At 39.4% G+C, this 26856-nt stretch overlaps 1 protein-coding gene and 1 pseudogene across 1 annotated transcript; both read right to left on the bottom strand.

Annotated features, from left to right (window-relative positions):
* Window positions 1-262: 262 nt before the first annotated feature.
* LOC137657282 (uncharacterized) lies at window positions 263-967 on the bottom strand (annotated as a pseudogene).
* A 132-nt stretch (window positions 968-1099) lies between these two features.
* LOC137657281 (zinc finger MYM-type protein 1-like) lies at window positions 1100-2077 on the bottom strand. Its single transcript, XM_068391618.1, has one exon. The coding sequence runs from the start codon at window positions 2075-2077 to the stop codon at window positions 1100-1102; it is 978 nt and encodes a 325-aa protein (XP_068247719.1).
* Between the last annotated feature and the right edge of the window lie 24779 nt (window positions 2078-26856).

Below are 26856 nucleotides of genomic sequence, written 5' to 3'. Positions count from 1 at the left end.
TTTTCGAAGGTGATTAAGAAGCATGACCCATACTCAATGCTGCCAATCTTAAAATCAAAACCAAAGTTTCTCCGTAGAATAGAAAAACTATAGCGGCATCTGTATTTACAGACCAGACACTTTACGAGACTAGGCCCTTGCAAACTTGGTGATCAATATGTCAAAGTCAATGTCTCTGAGATGTCATACTCAATGCTCATCAAAGCTAGATGACTGAGTCGATCATGATGCATTATAGTCCGAAGTCTGTTTTTTTTATGCTTCATTTTGCTGAATGAACGTTCTCCAGAGCAATTTGTGACCATATGCACTAAGTACATCCGCAGCATTATCTCAACATTAGGAAAAGTATCTGCAACTTTCTTGTCTAGCAGAAATTTGTAAAGGAAATGTTCCTTCCCAAAGCTATCAGTCTTAACATAATCATCCAGAAACTGGGTGAAAAAATCTGTAAACTGTACAAGTTCAACAACAAGTGATTGATCGAGATCATCTTTATATTCACAAACTAATTTTACTACACCTGCTTCTATTTCATTACAGCTCAGTGATTCCAGTCCAGATAAGAAACCGAAAAGGGAACAAGTGTTCTCATAGGCCTTCAAATATTGATTAAGGGAACTCAAAAACTGATCAATTACTGGAAGAAAATTATCAACACGAAACTTTTCAGGGTGTGGAAGAGTTACTTCTTCAGATCGTCCATAATCCAACGGATTCAGGCGCACATTGCGGTGATGAATGCGTGGTAGAGAATATTCATCGGTTCCAGATATGTCCTGCCCCTTCTTTTCATAAACACGAGAGCACTCTCGCTCTTCATGTACGAAACATTCTAAGGACTTCAACAATGCTACTGCTGTGTTCAGATCAAGTTTTGGGTCTTGCAGTGTGTTACTTGTAGCATCAACTCGGCCAAGAATGTCATGCCAAAAGAAAAATAAGAGGCAGTCTCTAATTTAAGCATCTTGTCATGGAGTCCAGTGGCCACATACTGTGCTTTGGCTAGCTCATTTTCATCACTTTCTATTTTGGCAAGAGCTTCACAGATTGGGTGATATCCTTGAATAAGTGCTTTCACGGTATCTGTTCGACAGGACTATCGTATTGTAGAAACCCTCTTTGGCACCGATACTGGACCAGATTCAACAGTTTTCAGTAGGTCTGTAAGGATTGCATACCGATGTGTAGAAACTGTGAAAAACACATAAACTGACTCAAGAAAACTGAAAAATGTAAGAGCTTCCTGACAACATTCAGCTGCAGCTTTTCCAACCAGGTTCAGTGAATGACCAAAACAGGGTATCCAAACTGCATGAGGATTTTCAGCTGCCACTTTGGCTTGCAGGCCATTATATCTCCCACTAATAGCAGAGGCGTTATCATATGACTGACCACAACAATTTTGAATGCCAATGTCATTATCTTCAAGAAACTTTTTTAATTCTTCAAACATTTCTTGAGCCTTGTGTCCTTGCTTTGGCAAAAACTTCAAAAATCTCTCTACAGGGGTGTCATGCTCCATGTATCTGAAAATCAGACTTAGTTGATCAACGTGGCCTTCATCTGCTGTGGAATCAAGAGAAATTGAGTAGTATTTTGACAATTTTTTGCGTGAAATGATTTCATTCAAAACTTCATTACCCATTAGCCTGACTAGTTCTTCATAGATGGTTGAAGACAAATAATTTGTATGACCACTGCCACAATTTGCATGTTTCTGGATGTGTTGCCTGAGGAAATCATTATACTCAGCCAGAAGTTCTAATAATCCTAAGTAGTTTCCATTATGAGGAGATCCAATTTTTCCATCATCGCCACGAAGAGCTAGACCGCGTTCACATGCAAATTTAAGCACACTCACTAGTCTCTTTATAACACTGCACCAATGTTGTTCAATTTGATTCACTTGCAACTCAAATTTAGAGTCTTTACTTCCAGCTCCCACTGCACGAGTTGCTGCTGACAAAACTGCTTGAAGGTGGTCTTTGGATTGTTCATGGCCAACAAGTCGATTACTAGCATGTTTCCAATCACAGAATCCATCAACTGTGAATTGGGATTTCGTAGCACCCATCAATTTACAGAAAAAACAGTAGATTCTCCCATTTGTTGGAGAAAAAAAGAGCCATGAACGCTTCATAACTTCCCCATTTCGATTCTTTCGCTCGAACATGACTGGTGTGCATTTACAACTGATATTGTGTGTATCCTTTTTACATATTTATGTCGCTGATTTAACATTCAATATTTTGTCATCACTGTATTGCAGATCCTCAGCACCTTTCACAGCCCAGTAATCAACGAATTCTTTTGTCAACTTTTCTGGACATAAACCGATATCATTGAGTTGTGTAGTCGTTTGTTGGTTCACTTGCCTTGACAATGAAGTTGAATCAGTCTTCAGATCAGAGACATCATTCTGGCCATATCCTCCAGATGAATAAAGGCCGATTCACACGACCTGTTTTCTTTCCGACAGGCTGGGTGGTGGCTAACCTCCGTCAAAATGTTGTACATTCACATGAGGCGTTCCGTATCTGTTTACCAGCGTGCGGTTTTCATTGTATACTTAGAATCTGTCACGTGAACACCGAGTAAATTACGATAATTTTGACACTATTAGATGTTGGTTGATAACTGTGTTGATAAAATAAGTTATGCAACTTCATTATACTTTATGCACAGCCAAGAATATTAGAATTATGATAAATTCACCTGTTTTATTTAATGCCTCTCCAGTCTTTTTCCATATCTTTTATTTATGTAAATTATTTCTATACATCTTGTTTGCCATGTCAAATATCTCCTCATACCCTTGAAAAGGTTCAATTAACCTCTCATACATGGTGTAAACAACAAAATAACTAATTTCTATGACTCTATACTATGAGGAAAAGTCGGGGTTGTAGGCCACAAAACAAACGGGTACAATACAGGTCCTCATTCACAAAAAACATCATCCACCTGTTGGTTGAGACGGATGGCTAACGGCCGTCAAACCGGACGAGGTTTCTTGGAAAGAAAGCCGGGCCGACTCGGACGGCTGACGTCCGAGGGCCGCCGTCTGCCTAACGGGTCGTGTGAACAGTTGCATTTGAATACACGTAAGAAAGCTAGACGCCGGTTAACCGACGGCCAGCCTGTCGGAAAGAAAACGGGTCGTGTGAATCGGCAATAATGTGTGTTTACAGCAGGTGCCTGTTCTGATTGTCCTGTAGATGGAGTTCTGTCTGTCTGTCTTGATATTGATGCTGGTGGACGAGTGAAGAATTCAGTTAGGCGACATGTTTTTGAAAGTTCTTGTGCTTCTTTCTCAGGTCGTTCCTTAGAGGATTTCCTTTTTGCAGAACCACTTTCCAATTGTCTTGCACCTTTATGCCTGTCCATTCCACTCATTTTCTGCAACAAGAGAAAACACCCCCCAATAAGTAATTATGTGTGTAGTACGAATACAGTGATACCTTGGTAGTCGAACGACTCTAAATTCGAGCAAATCAGTGTTCAACCAAAAAAATTTAGTAATTTTTGCTGAGGTGTTCGAACAAAAAATCGGAAATCGAAGACAGCCGAACGCGTGGCCGAGTGAGATGAGCGGCCCTCTCGGCTACTCTCGCCCGGTCAGGTAGCATCATTTCAAGAGAGATCGTCAGTCTGACAACACGTGTTGAGAATTTATTGCGATTAAGTGCGTTTTATTGCCTTTTTTTGCCGATAATAATGGGCCCCAAGAAAGTTAGTGATAAGGGGAAGGATAAGAGGAAAACAGTGAGAACAACGATCGAGTTGAAGAAGGAAATTGTTGCGAAATACGAGAATGGTGTACAAGTGTCTGATCTAGCCTTACAGTATGGCATGGCGAAGTCGACCATTTCGACCTTTTTGAAAAATAAGGAATTGTTAAAGAAAGCTAATGTTGCACAGGGAGTGACAGCAATTAGTAAGCAAAGGCCACAAGTAATTGAGGAAATGGAAAAGTTGCTCCTTATATTTATTAAAGAAAAACAGTTGGCCTGGGAAAGTATAAGTGAAGCTTTCATTTGTGAGAAAGCTCTTCATACTTATGAAGAATTGGTGAAGAAAAGTACCAGTACTCGTCAAAGTGATTCGTCATTTACATTTAAAGTAAGCAGGGGTGGTTCGAGAAATTCCGGAACAGAACTGGTATTCACCGTGTGACTAGGCATGGGGAGGCAGCCAGTTTGGATCAGGCGGCGGATGAAAAATACGTTGGCCAATTCGATCGATACATTAAGGAACCAAATTTCATCCCGTTGCAAGTCTTCAATTGCGATGAGACCGGGTTATTTTGGAAGAAAATGCCGGCCAATACTTACATTACCAAGGACGAGACAAAGATGCCAGGTCACAAGCCAATGAAAGATAGAATGACGTTGCTGCTTTGCCCCAATGCTAGTAGCGAATGCAAGATTAAACCCTTGTTAGTGTACCATTCGGACAACCCCCGGGTCTTCAAAAGAAACAATATCTTGAAAAGTGCACAATCAGTTATGCGGCGCACAAACACTAAATCTTGGGTCACACGACAGTTCTTTAGTGGGTGGATCAACGAAGTGTTTGCCTCCCAGGTTAAGGCATACCTGACTGAAAAAAACTTGCCATTGAACTGTCTTCTGGTGATGGCCAATGGTCCTGTACACCCTCCAGGTCTAGAGGAAGACTTAAAAGAAGAGTACAGTTTTATCAAGATTAAATTTCTGCCCCCCAATACTACTCCCATACTCCAGCCCATGGACCAACAGGTCATTTCAAACTTTAAAAAACTTTATACCAAGGCCTTTTTCCGAAAGTGTTTTGAGGTAACTGGTGATATGCAGTTGACTTTAAAGGAATTCTGGAAGGATCACTTCAGCATTCTTAACTGTGTGAACATGATTGACCAAGCTTGGCGTGGTGTGACCTATAGGACATTGAACTCTGCCTGGCGAAAGTTGTGGCCATCATGTGTAACAGAGAGGGAATTTGAGGGATTCCAATCAGAGGCTGGTTCAAGCACTACGACTGTTATTTCTGAGGACACTGTTGTCGTTGATGAAATTGTTGACATGGGCAGGAGTATGGGGCTTGAGGTCAACAGGGAAGACATCGATGAACTTGTTGATAGCCACTCTACTGAGTTGACTGTTGAGGAATTGTTGCACCTGCAACAACAACAGCAGCAGGACTTGATTGGGGAGCTGGAATCCTCAGAAGATGAAGATGTAAGAGAGGAGGTTCTGGGTTCAGTGATGAATGACATGTATTCGAAGTGGGGAGAGTTAAAGGCTTTTGTGGAAAAATATTGCCCAGAAACAGCAGTAGCAAACTGGGCAGTGAACATCTTTAATGATAATGTTAGGTCTCACTTTAGAAAAATAGTGCAGAAGAGAAAGAAACAGCTGACAATTGACATGTTTTTCATAAAAGAAAAGAGAGCTGCTACATCCCAGCCTGATTCCCCTCCAAAGAAGAGAGACAGAAGAGAAAAAAAACCTGAAGGAGATTTGCCCGACATTTTACTTGAGAAAGAAAAAACCCTGAAGGAGAACTACCCAGCCACTTCATGGAAGGGGACTCTCCTTGTAACCTCCCCCTTCCATCCTCTCCACATCCATTCCTGTATGCCATCGAACCGCTGTTCAAAGGTACAGTAAATGGTTTAAAATTGTTTTATAGGGTTTTCCGACAAATTTCGTACTCATCTAAATAATTATTGTTGTTTAGGTGCATGTTTTATTAATATTTTGGGCATTTTGGAATGCATAGGAACATATAAAAATAAATACCATTATTTCTTATGGGAGAAAAGGTTTTGGTACTTGAACAAATTGGTGGCGAACACTGATCCCGAACGGATTATGGGCGAGTACCGAGGCATCACTGTAGTTTATTTGCGCTGAAAATGACCTTTAATGAGTATAACGCAACCCCCTTCACCCTGTTTCCATTACTTCTTGTGGGAAAATTACTTCCGGTTACTGAATTTTCGCTCTGCGAACAGATTTGACATCCCCTATTGTTACACACTATGGCTGCCGCTAACTTAAAGCTGACGAACACAGTATGTAAAAAAATTAATCTATAGTCAATTTCTTTTAGCGATGCAGATTTGCACCGACTCGCAGCGGTGCCCTTTTAGCTCGGAAAAGTTTCCTGATCGCTGATTGGTTGGATGAGATAATTCTAACCAATCAGCGATCAGGAAACTTTTCCGAGCTAAAAGGGCACCGCTGCGAGTCGGTGCAAATCTGCCTCGATAAAAGAAATTGGACTATAGGTATATTAACAGAGGTATGATGCAGGTATATGGCATATGGCATGTATATGTATATCACTCAAACTTGAGACGCACTGCTACCGAAATGATCAATCAAAGGTGTGACCAACGGATAATGCTTGCTGTATTCAGAGGTGCATTATCAGAGGAATAAAATTTGCAGTGGCAAAGGAATAACAAGCAGTGACTAAGGAATAAAGAGCCGTGGTTAAAACTGAAAAACCAAATAACAGAATATTTACAAAAAACACATATTTAACCAAAAAAGCAACAAAACATAATTAATTGAACAAGCATAGAAGTGAAACAATAAGTCCATAATGAACACTCACGTTTTCAGTGCACATACAGTGCCGAAAGAGCCAACGGTATATGAGAAACAAAGTTTCTACACTAGTCTAATCACGACCAAAAGTGAACAATTTCCAGGCTGCATGGGTTTATATACGAGTGCAGGAGACAGAGCTCGTCTGACTTTACGCAAAAGCAATTTGCAGACTGTGATTTGACTGTCTACGCCACTGCTGAGAGCTGTGTGCGTCATTGTTGTTTTAATGTTACGTGGAAGAACACGAGTGATATTTCGAGTACATGTATGCCTGTCTGTGTGCGTCCTTGCGACTGTATTGCTGAGTGTTATATGAAATGAATCACAATCAAACACACAAGCATACATCTCGTTCGACTGTCGTGATTACTCATTTCATCCCACTGCAGTGGCGGATACACTCAAATCAAAAGTACATTACGCACAGTGACGGATTTAGCCTACACGGCACCCTGGGCGAACCTCACCTTCGGCGCCCCCCTTCCACAATGTACATAAAACATATCTGAATATAGTTCGTAACACTCAAATATGCATTAATAAAGTGAGTGCAAAGTTTCACCAAAATACTTAACATATGACTACCTAAAAAATGGAAGGGTTGGTTTACCCAATTCTAACCTCACCTTAAAACTGAGGTAGCAAAAAAATTATAGCCCATGACACTTGACTCACAAACCTGTAATATATCAGCGTGCCAACTATCATCTAAATGTATTCAATAGTCTAGGAGGGGATACCAGACACAGACAATAAAAACATCCATTTTTTTCTTTTCTCACCTTGAATAAATGAGGATTCATCCATCACACCACTTATTCACAACCCCAGCCAGACAGTAGATTGAATAGTTGCGTGGAAAAAAAAGGATAAAAAGAACAAAAGAGAGTATAATACAACCTTAAATTTCACTTACCTCTGATGCCACTCACAAGGATGTTAAGCAGAGAGTGGAGCGTTGACGCTGTTACCAGTAATGTACAAGTTAAAGCTCTCTCTCTCTCTCTCTCTCTCTCTCTCTCTCTCTCTCTCTCTCTCTCTCCTACGAGTATCGTACGCGTCAAAGTCCGCCTCTCTCTCTCTCTCCCTCCTTTTATGGGACTCTTATACATTGGGTATAGATAGACTCAGGCGCTCATGGTTTGATCTGCAGTTGGGAGGGGTCAATGCCTTCCCCTCCCAAGTGCCGCCCTAGGCGACCACCCATACCGCCCATAGGAAGAACCGCCACTGATTACGCAGATAATGATACAAATACATACATTCAGTAAATAAACTCACAGAAACTAAAAAATATATGGAAATGTTTGAAGTCAGACTTACCTACAAACCGTCCCTTCCGATTTTGTCAACCAACAATGCATTCAAAAATAGATAGGAGGTAATTTTAGGGGTAACTGTGAACATAGCCTAAATTTCTAATAATATCACGTTTTTCACTTTGGTTTTACCGTAGTTTTCCTTGATGAAAAAAGATAAATCATAAATATCCGCAATTTTGTTTTATTCCTGACATAAAAACTTTTATTCCTTATATATTTACTGAAATAAAAAAATGTTTAAGCCTGGGTCCTTTTTTTGAGGCCCCCTAAAATGTGGAGGCCCCTGGGCAGGTGTCCTCTTTGCCTCCCCCCCCCCTAAATCTGGCCCTGCAAACAGGTATACTGTATAAAATGTGTATGATAAATAATGAAGAAATGGTAGAATGACGCACTGGCGTTTTCAAATTATATTCGTTAAATTACACAATGGTTTAACTTATACTATGTAATATCATTTATTTCAATCTTCTTGCCACATATTTAAGAAAATAACAAGACAATAAGCTATTAACAAATAGTTCAAATATCTTGCTGAATGGAGTTGTCCGAACGTGCTCAAAGACCAGTAAGGGAATAAGATAACAAGAGTAAATTCTCAGTCTTGCTCTCCGCTCTCGTCATAGATAACAAATAACTTTGAATTCATCAGACCCCCGAGTTGAATCTGGATCTCTTGTTCAGCAGCGGCTGGATATAAATCAGGAGCAGGTGAGTACGAACAAAACTAAACATTGCTAAAAAATCATTATAAATTCCCCATAGAAAATTGACTGAAAAAAGCTGGATAATAACAAAATCTCTCTCTCTCTCTCTCTCTCTCTCTCTCTCTCTCTCTCTCTCTCTCTCTCTCTCTCTAAAAAAAGGAAATCAACAAGTAACTCCTCCACTTGGAGTAGGGTATAAAGCAGAAAATCCTAGGATATATTACAACAATAACGCAAACGAGAAAAATGGACCATAGACTGGTTGTTTGAAAAGAGAAAATCTCTCTCATACGAATATTTTATCATAATTATTTTTCGAGAAAGGTGACTGGTTTTACTATCTTAGAATGGACCATGAGACTTTTTGTAACTGTTCTCCATAATGAAACCATGTATGTATGAGACAAAAAAATCCATATTAGCCCATGAAAGGTTACTAGCCACACCGAGATTCACCGTAACTGGACGGAGTTACAAGGATTCAAAGTTCATCACACTCATTTCTTCCCAGCCAATAAGAAAAGTTATACATGAAACGTCCAAAGCAATATGGACTCCACTGCGGAAGCAATATTTGAAGGTAAACGAGTTCCAAACAAAAAAGAAAGATTTGTTATCACTTGAAGGATTACATATAAATAATAATAGGTGATGAAAAATTGTATCATTACGTTTCACAGAGGAAAATCATAAGTATATTATAACGTCTGGCGAATTAAGTGAACTCCTGACTTCCAAACCTACCTGCTATTTTCACACAAATCTGTTATACTTGAATAATACCCGATTTTTGAGAATATTACGCAACTCCCAGATGGCAATATTTGTGAACACTGAATATTCAAAGGTCTCTTATATTACTCAAAGCCAAACTTGGTGATTATGTATGTGAACTATTAAAAAAAAAACAACCCCTTGGGTCGGTTTTATTCAGGGAATACGAGCAAAGCACTAAGAAAAAATATTAGTGATTGAAATAAGACAAACTTTACAAAAATAAATATATTCTATAAAAGGTTAATAGCAATTCACAAGAATTAACACCAAAATATAAAACACTCTAAATATTAAACCTGAACTAAACCTAAGACTAAGACAAAAAATTACCATAAAAATTATACAATCACTTGCTTCACTGGAATTTATTTATGAGAAATATTTAATTTTGTCAATTAATGAAAACAGTTAACACCTAACCCTCTAATGATTAAACAATAATGAAATTTACATATATGAAACTGTTACACTTACGTCTTCTGGTTCACACAAGGTTACAGAACGGTTAAGCAAAATAAATTCACTTCACTGTTTAACGAAATTCCACAGGGTCAGTTAAAAAAATTTATGTTAAAATGCACTTACATTAACACACTACACTTAAATTAGCATCCAATAATTTCACATTTGAGAGGACACACACTTAGAGGAGAGAGGGCAGGCGGACGTTGGCTCTTTCAAAGGGATACGCTGGGTCTCATCTGCTGCTTATGGATTCCTAGGATAAATATATATTCACTTAATTAATTCCAGAACCTCCCAGTTCAGCCAACTGGAAGCGTAGGGGCCAGGTCTAAGGCACCAAAGTTGCCAACTTGACAAGTCGAGGACGGGTATCAACATACTTGTAAAGGTAACTCTCTTTCAGCTAACTCCGCTCACCTTCCTTTCATGACAATATAAAAAAAGAGTAAATTTATTCAAGAATTTTCAGTGACTTTCTAACCCAGTGGAAACATAAAAAATGACGTAATCCCTCGTGCTCATACCTCGTGTGTCATACAGCATGCATAAAGTTTACATAAGATTTTGCAACAAAACTATGTAAAATAACGTAAATTGACCTATACTGAATTGAATTAAAATAAAATTAAATGAATGACGCAAGTCTTATTTAATCTCTATACATTTACTTAGTCCTACATGAGTGAGACCTATCTTAAATACACAAATGAAATACATTAAAGTATTTACTTTCCATGCTAGACCAGCTTCATAAGAAAATGCAACCTTTAATATATGTATATATATATATATATATATATATATATATATATATATATATATATATATGTAACCATATTTAAATGAATCATAGTCCTGGTTTGATTTAGTGGGTTATTGTCGATGGTTCCAAATTCAAAATATAGTTACGACTTCCCACACGCGATGAAAAAGATTGCCAGCACTACAGTACCGAAAGCTAGTTTTTTGGATAATCTTACACGCAAGTTAGTCATTTCACACCCTAGGCCAGTCTTTCAGTACAAACGATTATCATACACTGGCTTGCAAACCTCTAGTTTGATAGACTAACTGATATTTGGAGTGGTCCTGTAAGGGCCCCTAAGTCTATTTTTCAAGCCACTATCTGCTGTGTTAAATGTGCAATCTGTCATCTTCTACATATATACAAAGAAAACAATGCTATTTCAAACATTACTCTCTCTCTCTCTCTCTCTCTCTCTCTCTCTCTCTCTCTCTCTCTCTCTCTCTCTCTCTCTCTTGTCATTCTGTATTTGCATATTACTTCTTTAAAGAAGGATTTGCTAGACAGTTGCTACATACATTCTATTTTATATTTTTCCTTAACATTCCTTTTTTTCCGGCTTTGAACTATATTAACAAGAAAATGCCTTGATGAAGTCATTGAGCTTCAGCATGTCAAATCACTTCCATGATGAAGCCTTGTAACGAACAAGAGGGCACTCGAACTGAGGAATATTTTTTTCCGCAGTTTGAGTCCAAATTTCTCCTATACTAATTTTTCTACCTCTTATTACTTCAATCTCCGTCATAATTATTAATTGTCTCTAACCTTGCTGTCAAACTCTCTTATGCTTTTCACTATATAGATTTCTGGAAGGGATACCATATCCGGGATTGGAGTTTTTGAGAATCCAATTGTTTGGACCATAGAATTGTCAGTTTTCCCACACTGGCATGCGGAGCTATTCTCGTGCTGAAATTTTGCCATCTGATTCCATGGGCGATGTGCTGATGCATCCATAGGTGGTCACTTAGAGACTGCGTAATTTCAACTAACTTTATTTCAGCATGCAGTAAGCTTTTATTATAACAGTTTCAATGAAAGTTCCCAAAAATTAAAAAAAAAGATTGATACAAGCACATATAGGCAGAAACAAGTTACCAGTGCGAGGGGAGAGTGATAATGACAATATACACAACAGAAATACCGCTACCGTGTACGAGATTTTGATAAGCGTGCGGTACTTGGCTCCCCCCTAACAAAGACATACATGTGAAATAGGGTGCCCTGCTCTTGAAACGTATACTGTAGGCAGTTCATCTGGCAGGAGATATGCAGGTTTCAGGAAATCAATGGAGAACCAGTCTTCTTTGCCAGGAGGAATGCTTTGGACGTACAACGGATCAGGAGAAAAGGGCTCGTGTAAGCGCCCATCAACGGTGGCTTACTTGTGTCGTTGCGTTGGAAAATGTGCATTGCCGAGTGCAGATCTGTCGGTATGTGTTGCTTAGCTGGGGGTCTGTAATTCTGGCGGCATGGAATATATTTTTCCACAGCGTGAAGTAGACGCTGGAGATTGTTAAAGATTGGCAATGATGACCAACAGGTCGTCATACATTATTTCAGCTGCCGATACATCCAGGGCTTCTTTAGGATTGGTCCTTATTACTAGGAGGACTCAGTGAAGCTGGGTAGCTGTAAAAACCAGTTGGAGTCCTTGCAGCAGAACATCAAAGCTGCATTGAGGGTTCGGTGAAAACGTTCAACCATACCATTGGCTGCAGGGTTGTATGCGGCTGTTTGATGAAGGGTGATACCCTGGAGATTTGCTAATGTTTTTGGAGAACCAAATCACGAATAGGATTTTAGATTACCTTTAGTAACTATAGCAATACTTAATCTGTAAATAGACATATGCTCCCAAGGAACGCACGAAATATAAAACAGTTTGAGCCTAGAGGATGAAAAATGATGAATGTGTAAATAAAAAAATAAAAAAAACCTACCGGTTTAGTCGTGAAGAATCAGCTTAACACTTAAGCAGTGAAATTCTGCTCGGATCATAATATGGATTAAATACGCTGCAATGATTACTGGGATCCAGATAGCTACCTGAAAAAGAAAAACTTCAAAAACTTTATGCATTATGACGCGACATAGACCTATCTGATTTTAGAGAAAACACGATATAAAAACTTTAGTTGAATGACCATCAAACATAAGAAGTACTGTAAGAAATTAACTTTATATCTTGAGAATTAACTTCAACATCAGTTTTATGATTTTTTGCTTGATAACAACTCTACCCAGCAAGACCCGTATAGAATCACAAATTTAGTTAATAATTACAAATTTCTTGTGTTTTATGACGAAAATACATGAATAAGTTTGTTTACGATCAAAATAATTAATTTATTGTTATACGTTTAGATTATCATGAGAGAGAGAGAGAGAGAGAGAGAGAGAGAGAGAGAGAGAGAGAGAGAGAGAGAGAGAGAGAGAGAGAGAGAGAGAGAAATTCTAGTAATAGCGGATTTTCTAATATTATAAGTGTTAAATGTACTCGTAATTTTTTTTATTGTATTCAGTGCCTTTCACGCTGAAGAAATTAACGATTTAAAAAAGTGAAAAGATTTTTTCATCCCTAACAGGAAATTTTCCAGAAAAAATCTTTGACCTTTAAATATTTTTTTTTGCCTCTCCTCAAATCTCCTAACAGCTTTAACTGGCAAACTCTCCCTCTCCCATTACTATCTTCTCTTACACCTGACATTATAAACTCTATGGAAAATAGGGGTGAAAGTAAGGTGGGGTAGTGACACTTCTTTTGCTGCTGACTATACCTAAAAATTTAAGATGAACATCCTTGAATATACAGAAATGTTGTATTTCATAATAAAATCGCAAAGAATTGTCCTATTTGAATGATATGTGTGTCAAACCATAATTTTATTCATTATGTAGAATCTGAATTTGAATCTCTGCACCTACTCACTAGCTTCCTTGTACTGTTATATCAGTAGCTGAAACATAATTTTAGTAAAAATTGTCCATATTATAGGCGTCATAAGTCGGATATGTTATTGGTTGCACATGTAGGCTGAAGGTTTACACGTGTTAGCCAAATGTTTTGTTGCCTGGATGATCACATTTCAATGCTTCTAAACCTTACACCTGTAACTGTATCCTACATTGCCTTGTAGGTCGAATCACAGCTGTAGTATTACATTGACCACATCCTCCAAACTTATGGGTAGGAGCTCTGTCCAAATGATCTACAACTAATAATCTTTCTTAGTCTGGCCCCAGTTGGCAGGAGTCTGTGTATATTGGTGACATACAGTTGACGGAGTCCAGATATGGTCTGCGTGTTAGACAGATTACTTCAAATGCTGCTTCAGCGTTGCTTGGGTTGGAGGAATTATGTTATATGGCCTCTGCTTGTGAGCAAACATGTATAACCTTGCATCATCTTGGTTTGCCAACCAGAATGCTAAAACAACATTGCAGCTAATGAGGGCATGAAATAAGATCATCCATTTGTTCTTTCATGTAATATTACAACACAAGTCATGTACAGGAACCCACCTCACTTTCTGTCCTTGGCTACAGGCTGCCCACAACTGCTACACGCCTAGCTTTTGAAATGTCCACAGAACACTGAGAGCAATGACGAAAATAAATAATCTGTGTCTCTGACTTTGACCATGATGAATTTTTTGGTTTATTTTGTTGCATTCCTGGCATGCACAAAGATTTGTGGATCAGCTTCTTTATGACTGCATGGTGACACCAAAGCCAGATTTGTAATGGGGTGGCTGACAGCATCTTCTTCCTTTGTCACCACGCCCATATCTAGTGTCGCTGCAAGTACAATCTTAACCATAAATTTTGTCATTTGAGGGAATTCTTCCCTCCCTTGTCACTTTGTGTTTAACACTCGGTGCTTGCTATGATCTAGTTCAAGTTTCAAGACTTAATGGGCGGTAGATATAAAAGATAACATCTGTTCTTTAGTACTGTTAGTGCATGCTTGTCTTATAGAAACGACATCATGCATTGCTTACTCTTCGAACGTCTTTAAAGTTCATAGTGGAAGACAGTTCATTAATGATACATCATCAACGATGACGGTGTAAGCATCTGGGTTTAGGCCCCAGGGATTGTAACTTGGCTCTCAAGAATTGCAGTGAGGTAGGACTTCTGACAAGTGTGGTACTTTGCAGTATCAATAAAGATGACATGGTTTATATGACCAATTAATTTGAGATTCTGGTCAAAATGGAAGTTTTTCTATCATGTAAAATGACTCATGACTATATGATTTTTTTTTTTTTTTGCAGGTGTAAAGTAAGAAGAGAGAGAGAGTGGGAGAGGGTGTAATAATAACCCTACTGTACATGGTGAAAGAATTCCAAGTTACTCTCTCTGGAGGTATATACTATAAACAGCATTGAGAATACTTGAGGATCTTCCTTTAGCACTTTTTGCTTTGAAGAGTTTACAGATGCTGGTTCTTGTTGGTTAAAGTCAATCTTTTCCTTTTTAATTGCTTCATAGAAGGTGGTTTATTTTTCCTTTTCCGACCCCTTCAAAAACTCCTGGAAACAGAACTTGGTGTTCTCAAGATTTGTGCCAATTAGTTTGGCAGTAGTTTCGTGAGCCATTTCCATTACATGAAGCGTAAGCAGGTAATGACTCTCCCACTCGAAAGGATAGCCCATATCTTGCATTATATGTATAAGCTTTCTACTTTCTCAAAGAACACTTTTAGTGCTTGTTCTGTCTTATAATGGAAGTATGAGTGTTTAGTACCCCTTTTGGTCCATCGTGCTGCCTCCTACTGTGCAACAAAGTGGTTGATTTCAGGATCAGGTATCATCCATGGCTCATCAGTCACACCGATCGCACACACACACGTCTACTTAATTACAGTATTAGCCTGCTCATGAGCTTGTACCAACCGTGTGTCACACGATCGTACATAAATTATTTTGTATATATTATGCTTGTATCTGTGCTCTTCCCTCGCACTAAAAAGAACCAGAACAAACATGTCTATGTGTCGCCTGTGTAACATTGTCATTTCACGAACATGTATTTTCCTGTTGCCTTGAGATTTTGTATATAAAGGAGAGTGTTCTTTAATAATACTACTCAGTTGATTGCTTCCTGCCTTTGAGTCCTAACCTTTCTCTCGGCCCGTCACATTGGTGACCCCGGAAGTCGACTCGCTTCCACCGCCTTCCACCCCCACCACCTCGCCCCTCCATCGTTGGTACTATGACGGACTCTACGGCAGTTGGCGCTACGGCCGCTCCATTCAAACTTTCATCGTTTGCCAGCGGAGAGGCGTTTGGTTGGTTTCAGCGCGCAGAAGTCCAGTTTCGCATCAGGGGCGTGACTCGCTCAACCACCAAAGCAGATTATGTTCTCGCGGCGATACCCGAGGACACCTTCCCAGAAATATCCGACTGGCTTTGTGAACAAGGAGACACCCCAATAGCGTATGACGCCCTCAAAACATACCTTCTGCAGCAGTACTCGCCGTCGCCAGCCGCCCGTATAGCAAAGCTTTTTCAGCTCTCGCAACAACCGTTGGGGGACCAAAGGGCTTCGCTTGCCCTCAGGGAAATGACCAGTATCGCTCGCCTTCAACCTGCCACAGACGGCTCTCCTCGTGAGGTGAACCTACTTCGTGCCCTTTGGATGCGCCGTTTACCAGGACCTATACGCGCTGCCATACCCGATGTCGATAGTTTACCCATAAAGGACTTGATGACCAAAGCTGAGGCCCTTATGGACAGCCACTTCAAGACCTTCATCAACGCCTCCACCCCTGACGAAGAGGATGCCTATTCAACGTCAACCGAAGCTGACATGAATGCCGTAGGACATACACGCCTACCCCGTGACGTGCCGAAGCAGCGACATAGCCGCCCACCACCACCAATCTCTCGCGCCCCAACCAACGACTTCTACAGCCACCTACTACCTCCCATCCGCCGCAGTTTTGCTACTACCACTTCAGATTCGGGGCAACCGCGAAGAAATGTGCCAAGGATTGTCAGTGGCCAAAAAACGTGTAAGTAGGCCATCGCTCGTGGCGGTGGCCTCCCGTGTTTCTAATCTTTTCTTTTTACAGGATGCAGGAACGGGCGTGCGATTTTTGGTAGACACGGGTGCTTGTCGTTTTCTTTTGCCAAGGAAACTCTTCAAGGCACGACATAGTCTGTCTACATCTGCCGACGTCCGCTGTGTAGCTGCCAACGGATCTGCGATACCCACCTACGGTTACGAGAACCTCACATTATCGTTCGAAATGGTAAATTCAATTGGAAGTTTCTCGTTGCGGATTTCCTCTCTCATTTCCACCTTCTGGTCGATGTCGCCCACCGACGATTGGTCAACGCAGACTCGTACTTGTCGACACCTCTTCAACCCGCCCCCTCTAACCTCGCTCTCCACATCAGCGCACCCACGGATGCCTACTCCCACCTCCTCACGTCGTACCCGGAAGTTTTCTGTCCAGAACTTTGCCAAACGTCCACGGTTCCTGCCAAGCACAGTATTTATCACCATATCAAGACGACAGGACCCCCAGTCTTCGCAAAATTCAGACGTCTGGCACCGGAATGATTGGCAGCCGCCAAACAGACGTTCGCCGAAATGGAGGAAATGGGCCTTTGCCAAAAGGCCTCCAGCCCATGGTCGTCACCCTTACACATTGTTCTGAAGAAAGACGGCTCCCTCCGTCCGTACGGGGATTACAGGCGCCTGAACATGCAAACAGAACCGGATCACTACCCCCTCCCAAACATTGCCGACGTGACCTCCTACCTGCACAAAACAAAGGTTTTCTCTACGCTTGACCTCCTGAAAGGGTATTATCAGGTGCCTATGAACCCAGAAGATATCCCCAAGACCGCCATCACCACTCCGTTTGGTACATACACCTTCAATTACTTCTGTTTTGGCCTTCGTAATGCTGGGGCCACGTTTCAACGTCTCATTGGATGGCATCTTAGGGGACCTCCCTTTCTGTGTATGCTATGTGGACGACATACTTGTGTTCTCCTCCTCAAAAGATGAACACCTCCGTCACCTGCGCATCGTGCTCGACCGCCTGCAACAAAACGGCCTTGTAGTCCGGTACGACAAATGCACCTTTGGCGCCAACGAAGTGTCGTTCTTAGGGCACCGCATCACTCCTGAAGGAGTCCTCCCCTTCCCTTAGAAGGTAGCAGCCGTTCAGGACTTCCCTGTGCCCTCGAACGTCAATGCTCTGCAGGAATTCTTGGGCATGATCAACTATTATCACCGTTTTCTGCCGGCCATTGCAGCCACTCTTGCTCCCCTCTACGCCTCCCTCAAGGGCAAGCCAAAGGACTTGAAGTGGGGTCCCCTTCAAGATGCAGCCTTCTCTAATGCAAAGAAGGCCCTATCAACTGCTGCGGCTCTCACTTTTCCTATCCCACATACCCCTCTCCTTCTCTCCACCGATGCCAGCGACGTCGCTATCGGTGCAGTACTTGAACAGGTGGTCAACGGCTCGCCCCGCCCATTGGCCTTCTTCAGCAGAAAACTGTACAAGGCAGAATCGGGTTATTCTACCTTCGATCGAGAATTGCTGGCGGTGCACTTGGCTGTCCGTCACTTTCGTCATTTCTTAGAAGGTACGCCCTTCATCATTCGCACAGACCACATGCCTCTGGTGCACGCCTTCACTCAACAGTCTGAAGCCTGGTCCGCCCGTCAACGCCGACATCTCTCCGCCGTGGATGAATACAATTGCGCCCTTCAATACGTCCCTGGGAAAATGTATCCCGTTGCCGATGCCCTGTCAAGAAACACGTTGGCTGCCGTTCAACTGGGATTGGATTACAACGCCCTGGCTGAAGCTCAACGACAGGATCCAGAGTATCAAGCATGTAGGACATCCTGCACGTCCCTCCGTTGGGAAGACTTTCCTCTCGAAGACCCCAACACCACCCTCCTCCGTGACGTCAGTACTGGTAGACCGCGACATTGGATTCCTGCTCCCATGCGACGGCAGGTATTTGATTTCATTCACGCCCTTTCACATCCCTCGCGCCTTTCTACTGCACAGCTGCTGAAGGCAAAGTTCATTTGGCACGGCATTTCTAAGGATGCTAAGGATTGGGTCCGCGCCTGTACTTCTTGCCAAACTTCCAAAGTACATCGACACACGGATTCAGGAGTGGGCACCTTTCCTCAACCTTGGCGTCGATTTGCACACATTCACGTCGACGTTGTAGGCCCCCTACCCACATCACAAGGACATCCTTACCTGTTTACCGTCATCGACCACTCCACTCGTTGGCCTGAAGCCATTCCCATGGAAACTGCAACATCCGCCTCATGTACATCTGCCTTACTCTCTGGATGGATTTCAAGATTCGGTATCCCTGAGCATATTACTTCTGACAGGGGAACCACTTTCACCTCTCAATTGTGGACATCATTAGCGAATCTCCTGGGCATCACCCTACATCAGACAACGGCCTACAACCCCGCTGCCAATGCAATGGTTGAACGTTTTCATCGCACCCTCAAAGCAGCTTTGATGTCCCTGCTGCAAGGATTGCAACTGGTTTACTCAGCTTCTCTGGGTCCTCCTGGGACTAAGGACCACTCCTAAAGACGCCCTCGACGTCTCGGCAGCTGAATTGGTGTATGGCGACCCGTTGGTCGTCCCTGCTGAATTTTTTCCTTCTACATCCTCCTCCGACGATCTCTAGCGCATGCGTCACGTCGTGAGAAAATTTACTCCATGCCGCCAGACTTACATGCCCCCAGCGAAGCATCACATACCAACAGACTTGCATTCAGCAACGCACGTCTTCCTGCGCAACGACACTACCAAGCCACCGCTAACGCCCCCTTACACGGGTCCTTTCCTTGTGATCCGACGCAGTCCGAAAGCATTCCTACTAAACATTAGTGGCAAAGAAGACTGGGTCTCCATTGATCGTCTAAAACCTGCTTATCTACTGCCAGATGACCCGCCTACAGTTTGCTTCTTTAGATCAGGGCGCCCTATTTAACATGTACAGTATGTCATTTTTAGGGGGGGGGGGAGCCATGTACCAACTGTGTGTCACATGATCGTACATAAATTATTTTGTATATATTATGCTTGTATCTGCGCTCTTCCCTCGCACTAAAAAGAACCAGAACAAACATGTCTATGTGTCGCCTATGTAACATTGTCAATTCTCGAACATGTATTTTCCTGTTGCCTTGAGATTTTGTATATAAAGGAGAGTGTTCTTTAATAATACTACTCAGTTGATTGCTTCCTGCCTTTGAGTCCTAACCTTTCTCTCGGCCCGTCACAAGCTTTGCTATTAATCACTACAGTGTGGATATGTTATGTGCTCCATTTTACTATATATATATATATACATATATATATATATATATATATATATATATATATATATATATATATATATATATATATATATATATATATATATATATATATATATATATATATATATATATATATATATATATATATATATTATATATATATATATATATATATATATATATATATATATATATATATATATATATATATATATATATATATATATATATATATATATATATACCATATATATATATATATATATATGTATATATATATATTATATATATATATATATATATATTATATATATATATATATATATGTATATATATATCATATATATATATATATATATGTATATATATATATATATATATATATATATATATATATCTATATATATATATATATATATATATATATATATATATATATATATATATATATATATATATATATATATATATATATATATACCAGAACATTTTCTGAGCTCGTGAATCCACTGTCTTTTCTTTTTTCCTCTGCTTCGTTTGCAATCTCTAAGGACCCATTCTGTTATTATTTTAGCCCATATATCATCTGTCTTTCTCCTAACATGTCCTACTCATGTTCTTTTCATTCTCTTACATGTTGTTAGAATATCCTATACTTTAGTTTGGTTTCATATCCCTGTTGCTCTTTTTCTGTCTCGTTTTGTTATTCCCATTATTATTTTCCATAGCTCTTTAAGTAGTAACTAACTTATGTTCTAGGATTATAGTGAGGGTCTAAGTATCTGATGCATAAGTTAATACTGGTACAACCATCTTATTAAATAGTGTTCATTTTAGAGAAAGAGGCCTTTTATATTTCATTGTCTCTTTTGTTTATCAAAAGCTCTCTATCCTATGCTTATCTTTCTAATTTCGGTGTCACGTCCTGGGGAAACAATTACTGTTTGCCCCAAGTACGTATATTCATTACCAATCTCTAAAGGTTTATCCTTAACCCTTATTTGTTGTTTCTTTATATTTTCATTACATATTATCTTAGTTTTGCTCATAGATATTTTCAGGCCTACATTTCTGCTTTCTCTATTTAAATGATCTATCATCTTTTGCAATTCCTTCCATGATTCATCTAATAGAATTAAGTCATCTGCAAATGTTAAGATGTTAAGGTATTTTTCATTAATGGTAATTCTTCCATTATCCCAATCTAAATACTTAACCCGTTCTTTTAAGAACGCTGTGTATAATTTAAAAGAGATAGTGTCCTTGTCTAGCTACTTATGTCAAATGGAATTTTGTCACTAAATTTATGTAGTTTTAGGATAGCTGTACTACCTGTAGAGATATTTTCAAGTGTTTTAACATATGTATCACCTACACCTCATCTTTAAGTGGTATTCTTTTTTTCTAAAGTTTTGATAAAAAAGCTTTCTCATAGTCTTTAGATGTAAAAACCTTTCTTAGAGTCTTTAGATGTCAAAAGCTTTCTTATAGTTTTTAAATGCCATCTATGGTGGTTTGCCATTCTGGTTTTTTTTTTTTTTTCTATTATCTGGTAATTACCTGGATCTGGTCAGTTGTTTAATATCTGACTCTAAAACCTGCCTGCTCTCTTAGCAGAGCTTTCTTTACCTTTTACCTTATATGATCATTTCAAATATTTCGTATATTGATTAGAGTAAACTTACTGGATGGTAATTTTTAGGTCTTTTGTGTCTCGTTTTTTTGTGAAATTATATAATGATATTTTCTCTACGCTGATGGTATAGAGCGGTCGTACGAAATTTTTTTGTAAAGTTCAGCAAGGTTTGATACCATGAAATCTCCTCCATCTATTATTAAATCATTTGTTAGGCCATTCTCTCCAGTTTTGCCTCCTTTCATGCCTTTTAATGCTTTCTTTCCATCTGCTGTTACTTTCGGTACCGGCTCAAGTGTTTCATTAATTCTGTTGTTGAAGATATTTCTTATATCACTATGATATAGCATTGTATAGAAATCCTCTGCAATTTTCCTCACTTCCTCTCTATTGCGGATAATATTCCCATTTTCATCCTTTAAGGTAAACATGTATTGGCACCCTGTTCCAAGTATTCTCTTCTCCAATTTGATGCTTCTTCCTTTCTCTACTGTTTCTCAGTTTTGGTCCGATTGTGTTTATGAATGTCTTATTCTTTTAGTTTGTTTATAATTTTTGGTAATGGTATTTCATCTTGATTGAATTTTGCCCTCATTTTCAATCTTTCCTTTATTAGATTTTTGTGTCTTTTGTAAGTTTTCCTTGATCTAGTTTAGAAAATTTTTCACTTAGCTCTTTTTCTGACTATAAAACAAATTTTGTTAAATTACTATTCATTTCTTCTTGATTTCCTTCTATTTCGTCTTGTAGCTAGGAGTATCTATCTTGTACTGTTAAACCAAACTCATCATATTTTTTTCTTCTTAAAGGAATGTTTATTTTCTTTCTTAAAATCAGTTTTTTCTTTCTTTCCTTAGATCTGGAAAAATTTTACTTCTCACAATTCTATGGCCACTTAACTTCAACTGGATTAGCACTGTTACCTCTCTAACTAAATTAACATTTTCTATGAGAATACTATCTATTTCGTTTCTCGTTTCTACAATTGGGCCTTCTTATGTAAATTTTCTATGTTAAATTTTATAAAAAAAAAAAAAAATAATAATAATAATAGATATTTAATGATTTTTTTTTTTTTATCAAATTCTACAAGGATGTCCTCTGTCATTTCTTGTGCTTACACCAAATTTGACTAGACGTGGTCCTGACACTTTACGTTGCGAGGTTCAGTTTACATAGGTGGCCTTTTCTACTACTACTACTACTCTCTCTCTCTCTCTCTCTCTCTCTCTCTCTCTCTCTCTCTCTCCATTTATACACACACAGACACTCTCTCACACACGCACAAACACTTACACACACGCACACACCCATATATATATATATATATATATGTATATATACCTTCTTCTTTGTCTGTATCTTTTCCCACTTTTATGTGGGGTCGATGTGTCTGGCCAGCGTTCTTCATCTACCTCTGTCCCACACTTCATCACCGATTAATCCCTTTGATCGAAGGTCATCCTTGATATAGTCCCTCCACCTTCACTTTGGTCTCCCTCTCCTTCTCGTTCCCTGACCTCCATTTCCATCACTCTCCTCCCAATATACTGTTCATCTCTTCTCATAACATAACCATAACACCCCAATCTACTTTCTTGGATCATATCTGATAGTTCTCTAACTCCTGTGGTACCCCTAATTTCCTCATTCCGTATTTTATCTCATATTGTCACCCCACACAACCATCTCAACATTCTTATCTCTCCCACATCCAGCTTCTTCTCTTCTGTCTTTTTTATTGCCCCGTCTCCGCTCCATACATCATTGCCGGTCTCACAACTGTCCTGTGTACTTTACCTTTCAACTTAACCCCTATTTTCCTGTCGCATAGTACTCCACACACTTTTTTTTCCAATTCTTCCATCCTGCTTGTATTCTGTGGTTTATTTCTGCCCCCAGATCACCATCCTCTACAACTGTTGATCCCAAATACTTGAAATTTTCAACTCTTTTCAATCTCTCTCCTTGTAAACTAACTTCCCAATTCTCGCCATTTTTCAATCTCAAATACTCTGTCCTTTTCCTGCTGATCTTCAATCCTCTATCTTCCATTTCTCTTCTCCACTCCTCCAGTTTCTCTTCTACTACCTTTCGCCTAGTGCTACACTGTATAACAACATCAGCAAAAAACATACACCAAGGAGACTGGTCTCTAATACCTTGTGTTACTACATCCATGACCAGATCAAATAGGTAAGGGCTCAATGCCGACCCCTGATGTAGTCCCACACTTACTGGGAAACTTTCTGTTAGGCCTATACTGCTCTTAGCATTTACTTCTGCCCTCTCATACATATCTTGGGTGATTCTTACGTATTTCTCACGGACTCCCTTTTCTCTCATACATCTCTACAGCTCTTGACGTGGTACTCGATCGTATGCCTTCCCCATGTCAATAAAGACCATATGTAATCCTTTCTGTTTCTCCTGATCTTTTTCTAGCATCTGCCTCAAAGCAAATATTGCATCTACAGTCCTTTTTCCAGGCATGAATCCAAATTGATCCGCACCAATTGTTGTTTCATCTCTGAGTGTCTTCTCAATGATCTTCTCCCATATCTTCATAGTATGGCTTATCAACTTTATGCCACTTTCCTAGATGTCTCCCTTCCCCTTATAGATGGAGATAACTAGGCTTCTTCCCCATTCCTCTGGCATCTTTTCCTGATTGAAGATCTTTTGCATCAGGTGCCACAAGATATCTATGCCTTCCTCTCCAAGACTCTCTCATACCTCTACGGGTATATTATCTGGTCCTGTAGCTTCACTATTTTTCATCTTCTTTACTGATTGTTCTACTTCTCTTCTAGTCACTCCTATGGTAACTGCCTCGTTTGGGAGTCCATCTTCAAATACCGTTCTTTAGTTCTCCTCATTCAATAGTCTTCAAAATAAGTTTCCCACCTTCTTTTAATTTCATTCTCTTCTGCTAGAACTATACCATTGCTATCTTTTATTTGCCTTATCTGTGTCAGGTCATTAAATGCAGCATCTCGGGCCTTAGCAGTTCGTAATATTTTCTTCTCTCCTTCTGGTGTTTCCATCTCTTTATAGATTTTATTTAATGTCTCTGCCTTCACCTTTGCTACTGCTCTTCTTGGTTCTTTCTTTTCCTGCTTACAGTTTTCTTTAACGTGCTCTTGTCCTCATAGATATGCCTTCTTCTTGGCTTCTTTATTGATTTATACCCATTCTTGCACCTCATCATTCCAACACCATGATTCTTTATCATTTTGGGGTCTTCTTCCTGATGACTTTCCAAGTAATTCCCCACCGATCCTTAGAATCACTTAACTATTCTCGGTCCACCATTCTTGTACATCCTCATGTAACCTTACTGCTTCCAGCACTCTTTCCTTAAACAAGACTCTCAATTTTGCCTCTTTCAATTTCCACTGCTTAATCTTTGGGTCCATTCTCGTCTTTTTATTTCTCCTACAATTCTTTAGTCTGCAATCAATGACCCCTAACCTGTGTTGCGCTGCAACAATCTCCCCATATATCACCTTGCAATTTCTAACCTCCGTCAGATGGTCTCTCTTACACAGCAGCAAATCTAACTGGCTCTCCCTGCCACCGCTACTGTAAGTAATCAGTCTGTTAATCTTTTTCTCAAAGAAGGTGTTGATCATTGCTAGGTCAAAGGTCACTGCAAAATCAATCACTCTTTCGCCTCCATAATTTCTCTCGCCCACACCCCATCCTCCATGCAATCTCTCAATCCCTTCCTTACTAATTCCCAAGTGACCATTCAGATCTCCTTCTATAATTACTCTTTCCCTTGCAGGAATTATTCTAAGCTCCTGGTCCATCTCCTCCCAGAATGTATCCTTCTCCTCCTCTGTACATCCAGTTTCCGGAGCATAGGCACACACCACATTGACTATTGTTGCTCCCAGTCCCACCTTTAATTCTGTCATTTTTCCTATTCACTCCAATCAAACTCCTTCAAATCTTTCGATAATATTATTCTTACACCATTTCTTCCTTCCATATTTGCTCCACTGTAATAGAATTTACAACCTTAGCCTAGTTCTCTTGCCTTATTTCCCTTCCACCTGGTCTCCTGCACAAAAAAAAAAAAAAATCCAATCTTCCTTCTCTCCATGAGGTCAACCACCTCTTGCCCTTTTCCAGTCATTGTCCCCACATTCAGACTTGCTGTTCTCATCCTCTCCTCAGATATTTTCCTCTGAGCTTGCCTGTTTAACTCAGCCCGCCCATGACTGGGTAGCCCTTGCCGATTTTTTCCAAGGTATCAGGCGAGGTCCCAATGTGTTGCCTACGGGGAACGCCCTAGCATTAAATCTAATCTCACAATCTCCACTGGCTATATTTGTTTTGGCTAATTTTTTTCCTGGCCGGATGCCTTTTCTGCCGCCAGCCCTCCCCATTTACGTGGGCTTGGGACCGGCACCAAGTTGAGGCTGTCATGCCCCCCCTCAGTGGCTGGGTTACACACACACACACACACACACACACATATATATATAAATATAAATATATATATATACGGTATATACTTATATCTATATATACACGCCCCCATATATATATATATATATATATACATGTCCACATGCATATGTATATATATACACATACACACACATATATATATATATATATATATGTATATATATGCATATATATATATATATATATATATATATATATATATATGTATATATATGTATATATATACATACATATATATATATATATATATGTATATATATATACATATATATACATATATATTTATATATATATATATATATATATAAATATATGTATATATATACATACATACATACATATATATATATATATATATACACATATATATATTCTTACAAAGCTAGTCTAGTGTAGAGTAAATAATTTGTTTACTGTATGTATTTCATATGTGTATTTAAGAGGTGAATAGCCAGCTCATAAGGTGAGTTCCTCTCATTTAGGTATACGTTTATATGTCAATTATGTAAGACTTTAGTCTTTCATTTAATTGTATTCTTCATTAAAGTCAGTATATGTACATTTATGTTATTTCTGAGAATTGACTTCTTATTTTACATATCTTGTTATGAAGTCTTACTTAATCTCGATTAAGAATCCTACGAAGTATGAACGACAGATTATGTACATTTTTTCTTTTTTATGTTTTCATAAGGTATTGCGTTGTGTTTTTGAGAAAATA

The sequence above is a fragment of the Palaemon carinicauda genome, chromosome 18 (genome assembly GCF_036898095.1).
Source record: "Palaemon carinicauda isolate YSFRI2023 chromosome 18, ASM3689809v2, whole genome shotgun sequence".
NCBI lineage: Eukaryota > Metazoa > Arthropoda > Malacostraca > Decapoda > Palaemonidae > Palaemon > Palaemon carinicauda.
The sequence above is the reverse complement of the archived record's forward strand: the minus strand, read 5'-3'. Positions and strand labels throughout refer to the sequence as shown.

What these genes read in the sequence shown, in the direction of transcription:
- LOC137657281 (XM_068391618.1), bottom strand. Translation starts at nt 2,077, where the DNA reads ATGGGTGCTACGAAATCCCAATTCACAGTTGATGGATTCTGTGATTGG.